Here is a 5,000-nt window from a genome sequence, read left to right on the forward strand (position 1 = left end):
CTCTCCTTCCAACACACACACACACTCTCTCTCTCTCTCTCTCTCTCTCTCTCTCTCTCTCTCTCTTCTCTCTCTCTCTCCTTTCCCTTTCCCTTTCCCGTTCCTTTTCCCTCTCCCTCTTCCTTTCCCTCCCACTCTTCCTTTCCCTCCCACTCTTCCTTCCCTCCCACTCCTCCTTCCCCTCCCACTCTTCCTTCCCCTCTCCCTCTTCCTTTCCCTCTCCCTCATCCTCTCTCTCTCCCTCACCCTCTCCCTCATCCTCACCCTCTCCCTCATCCTCACCCTCTCCCTCACCCTCACCCTCTCTTTCTTCTTCTCCCTCTCCCTTTTCCTCTCTCTCTCTTCCTCTCCCTCACGATAAAGGCACTCGAAAACAAAGTCCCGGGGAAAAAACACGACAATAAACTATCGGCGCGTGCCATACACGGAGACGGCGAAGCACGCATCATTTCCCTTCACGACACGCAGTCCGCACGCAAGCACAATTATCTCCTGTTCTTGCGTTCTCTGCTCGGCCAGGGTTGGATGACCTGCCTCGCCACTCACGCGTCACCCAACACTTCTGTCTGAATGGCTGCTTTGATAGATGGCAAATATCCCTTTAAGGGTGTGAGGAATTCAACACTAACATGGATAGGAAATCACAGTTGAAATCGATATATAAACAAACAGACGCTCTCTTTCTCTCTCGTGAGGAGTAACGAACGCACGCATGAACATATCACGCACGCGTGCGCACGCATCTATATGGATATGTTTATATTGGCTTTACACTCACTCACATGCTAAACCACACACACGCACACATCTGCATATATATATATATATATATATATATATATATATATATATATATATATATATATATATATATATATATATACTGAAGAATATTTCGTCACAGATAACACACATGCAGATATCTCATGCTGGCAAATTATTCATGACACAAATATTTCATGATAGTAAACATTAGTGGGATATATTTGAAACTCCCATGACGTTTAAACATTTGCAACGAATTACGCGTGTGTACCGTTTTAAGTGTTAACAAATGAATATAATTTTAAGGTCTGTCCAGATTTCATATATATATATATATATATATATATATATATATATATATATATATATATATATATATATATATATACACATGCAACACTGTACACACACATAAGCACACACATAATGCATATTCACAACGACTATTGCACGCACGATCACATTTTGGAAGCACAACAGCGATAATGAGGCCAAAAGCCCACGCAAATATCACCTTCAACACTAACCACACGACCTTCCAACCAACTTCACAACAGGTACAGGTGTGGAGGCGCTTTAACGAGCCTGCCCAAAGACGTGGTGGCACGGTGCCTGGGAGCCTTCGTTCGCGGCAGCAGACAGGTGGCACCGTGCCCCGAGCCTGAGTCAGCGTGGCAGGGCGAGCCAACAACACGAGGCCAGTCCTGTCGCTGAACAGTACCCGCGGTGGGGGGTAGGTCAGCCTTCAACGATCTTCTAAATTTAATTTTCTAAAGGGGAGGCAGGATAGGGGGCAGGAACAAACAGGGAGACAGGTACAAGAACAGAGAACGAGGTGAACAATCTCACAAGAACACTCTACCTGGGTGTTGGTATCCGTTCATAACGGACGTAGAAGGTTTGTGTTGGTTTGGGTAGGCCAGCTTGAGGCCTACGCGTAACGGGCTACGACACAAACGTGCTGCTCCTCCGACGAGCGCTGGCACTGAGGCACGAGTTTTACGAAGGGTCGCCGAAGGTTCAGTCGGTGTGCTTCGAACTTTCAGAGCTTTCTCGCTTCACGCTGAGACACTCACTCGGTTCTCTTCCTCCGGCGCGGCGACAGAGTTCCGTATCAGTTAGCCTAAACGACAAGAAAAACAAATTCACTAAGTCCATTGAGACTCACCGTCCCGTGAGATGAAGCGTTTGAGTACTAAACCATCAATAATCGTAACGAAACATCTATCGTGCTTCGAACAGCTGATGTTTACACTGGGAGAAGAATATAAACAAACACAAGGCTCGTCAGTTGTCGTAAACTATGTCAAAATATAAGTCGTTGAAAGTCTTTACAAAGTATCACGCAAACGTTCGTCAACAATTAAGTTTTTTTGAGAGAGGGAGTGTGTTTTTAGCAGAGCGATAAAAATAGCGAGAGCGTCAAGATAAACGTCGGCACACGTGTCACTTAAACCTGTCACATGAGTCGCGCGGAAAAAACCTAAGTCCCCAAGCCCGCGCCCGAAGCGTCCCGATGTCTGCTAGACCGGAACGCGTCAAACACGGGATGCCAAAGTTGCTGGCGGCCGCGGCTATCGCCCTTCGCCGCAACAATACACAGCCAGAACCTGTGTGCTTATCGCGACGCTGAAATGAGGCGAGGAAACCCGGCGGAAGAGCGGCGGCGAGGTCGAAGCGGCGGCGGCGGCGGAGGTGGCGGTGGCGGGTTGCGTAGCGGGCTGGAGAAGACCACTGACTGGTGCCCTCTGTAAGTTTGGGCCTCAGGCAAGCCACCTGTGCCTCTGCGCAGGCCAACTTCTGTCAGCGAGTCTATTTTTGTTGCATTGTGCCATACTTTCCCAGACTTGCGAGATCTATCGGGATTAAACGTACTACGGATCCTCGATAAGGGAGAAGCCGTTGGAGCGGCCTGCGGCCCCTCGGCCTCTGCCACACACACACAGCACGAGCAGACTCCGCCCCCTCGCCTCCGACATCAGCCAGGCTGCACACATCGGCAGTAAGTCCTTCCTAAGCTGCTTATTAGTATATTGTAAATAGATAGATCGTGGAAAGCGGTCCACGTCCGGGAAGTAGCTTAATTGCATTCCGGCGTGCGAAGGCGAATCGCGAGAGGCTCTGCGTCCGTGCACACAGCGAGGCGAGCGGGAATGCCAGTTCACGGGACGACACACGAATTTAGCTTCGCTGTGTTTCCCTGAGCAGTTTATAGCAACAGCGAGCACCATTTTAAACATCACTGCGAAGGAATGGCTCTCCAAATTATACAAATACACGCCAGAAAAACAACAACAAAAATTATACACTACAAATGCTGTCGCGATCAACATTTACTCCACAGTGCCAAATATAAAAATAGGTAAAATATGTATAACCTATATAAACACGAACACACCCACACACACACGCAGGTACAGAGACTAAATAATAATGATAATAAAACTCTGCATGTAATCGCACACATTAGAAACTTCTCTGTTACATAAATAAAAACCCAGATTGAGCTCCGGCCTCGCAGCAAGGTGGCAGCGGTACCGAGGCGGAGAGAGAGAGAGAGAAAGAGAGAGAGAGAGAGAGAGAGAGAGAGAGAGAGAGAGAGAGAGAGAGAGAGAGAGAGAGAGAGAGAGAGAGAGAGAGAGAGAGAGAGAGAGAGAGAGAGAGAGAGAGAGAGAGAGAGAGAGAGAGGGAGGGAGATAGAAAGAGAAAGAGACAGTTAGCCACGAGAGACAGAGACAGACCGACAAAGAGAGAGAGTCAGAGAGACAGACAGACAAACAGCTAGAGCGAACGAGCCCACGTAGCAGCAAGCCAGCTCGTTTCCTCCGCGACCCGGCCGACCCACAACAAAACAAACAAGACGAGGCGGAATCCGGCTAACAAAGGGAAGGTGATCTATTTACGCCCCATGCCAGGACCCCGCGCGTGTGTGTGTGCGCGTGTGTGCGTGCGCGTGCGTCGCCAGCATAAAACGAACGACACACAGCATTTACAGTGTCCTTGCCCGGATGACTCAGTCTTCACAATGACAGGCAGATGATGGCCGTAAGTGCTGTGTGGGCGTCATTCCCCCTCCCCCTCCCCCCTCGCCCCTCGCCCCCTACTTAAACGGCGAATAATAAGGAAAAAGGAATAAATTAAAAAAATAATAATAAAATAAAATAGAGGAAATACTTCGAGTCGGCGCCGGAATTGTGTGTAGACAGCGTTATCTACATGCTTGCACACCGCTGAATTCCTTCCAACCAACTTCATATGAAATAGTTTAAAGATGACACGCACCCACATACACTCACACTCCTATTCCCTTCCCCCCTCTTTCTCTCTCTCTCCCTCTCACTCCATTTCACTCTCACCCTATCTCACTTTATCTCGCTCTCACTTTTTCTCACTTTATCTCACTCATTTTCCCTCTTACTTTATCTCACTCTCTCTCCTACTCATTTTCTCCTTCCCATTCTCTCCCTTCCTTTTCCCCCCCTTTCTCTCCCCTTTCCTTTCTCTCCCTCCCTCTGTCCGTCCCTTCCTCTCCCCTTCCCATTCTCTCTTTCCTCAACCCGTCCCTTTCTCTCCCCTTTCCATTTCCTCCCTCCCTTTCTCTCTCCCCTCTCCCTCCCTCTGCCCGTCCCTCTTCCTCTCCTTTCCATTTTCTCCCTCCTCCATTCTCTCCCTCCCTCTGCCCGTCCCTTTCTCTCCCCTTTCCATTCTCTCACTCCCTTTCTCTCCCCTCTCCTGTCTCTCCCTCCCTCTGTCCGTCCCTTTCTCTCCCTCTTTTCCATTTCCTCTCTCTTCCCTCAACCTGTCCCTTTCTCTCCCCTTTCCATTCTCTCCCTCCCTCTGTCCGTCCCTTTCTCTCCCCCTTTCCATTCTCTCTTTCCCTCAACCCGTCCCTTTCTCTCCCCTTTCCATTCTCTCCCTCCCTCTGTCCGTCCCTTTCTCTCCCCTTTCCATTCTCTATTTCCCTTAACCCGTCCCTTTCTCTCCCCTTTCCATTCTCTCCCTCCCTCTGTCCGTCCCTTTCTCTCCCCTTTCCATTCTCTCTTTCCCTCAACCCGTCCCTTTCTCTCCCCTTTCCATTCTCTCCCTCCCTCTGTCCGTCCCTTTCTCTCCCCTTTCCATTCTCTCTTTCCCTCAACCCGTCCCTTTCTCTCCCCTTTCCATTCTCTCCCTCCCTCTGTCCGTCCCTTTCTCTCCCCTTTCCATTCTCTATTTCCCTCAACCCGTCCCTTTCTCTC

The 5,000-nt window shown here is 49.4% G+C and overlaps 1 protein-coding gene across 6 annotated transcripts in view; it reads right to left on the reverse strand.

Annotated features, from left to right (window-relative positions):
- LOC113809770 (heterogeneous nuclear ribonucleoprotein C-like 3) overlaps window positions 1-5,000 on the reverse strand; it is a 670,724-nt gene that overhangs the window by 383,107 nt on the left and 282,617 nt on the right. The window contains exons 1-2 of one of the 6 annotated variants that reach the window (XM_070121049.1): window positions 2,376-2,524; window positions 1,628-1,888 (exon numbers count right to left, since the gene is read on the reverse strand). The exons of 4 other annotated variants lie outside the window; for them this stretch is intronic. In XM_070121049.1, coding sequence (XP_069977150.1) covers window positions 1,628-1,649 — 22 coding nt within the window. In that variant the 5' untranslated portion in view covers window positions 1,650-1,888; window positions 2,376-2,524. Of the gene's footprint in view, window positions 1-1,627; window positions 2,525-5,000 lie in introns of those variants that run through there. One more of the 6 variants, XM_070121050.1, reaches the window with a different exon arrangement.

The sequence above is a fragment of the Penaeus vannamei genome, chromosome 4, assembly GCF_042767895.1.
Source record: "Penaeus vannamei isolate JL-2024 chromosome 4, ASM4276789v1, whole genome shotgun sequence".
In the NCBI taxonomy this organism is placed as follows: domain Eukaryota; kingdom Metazoa; phylum Arthropoda; class Malacostraca; order Decapoda; family Penaeidae; genus Penaeus; species Penaeus vannamei.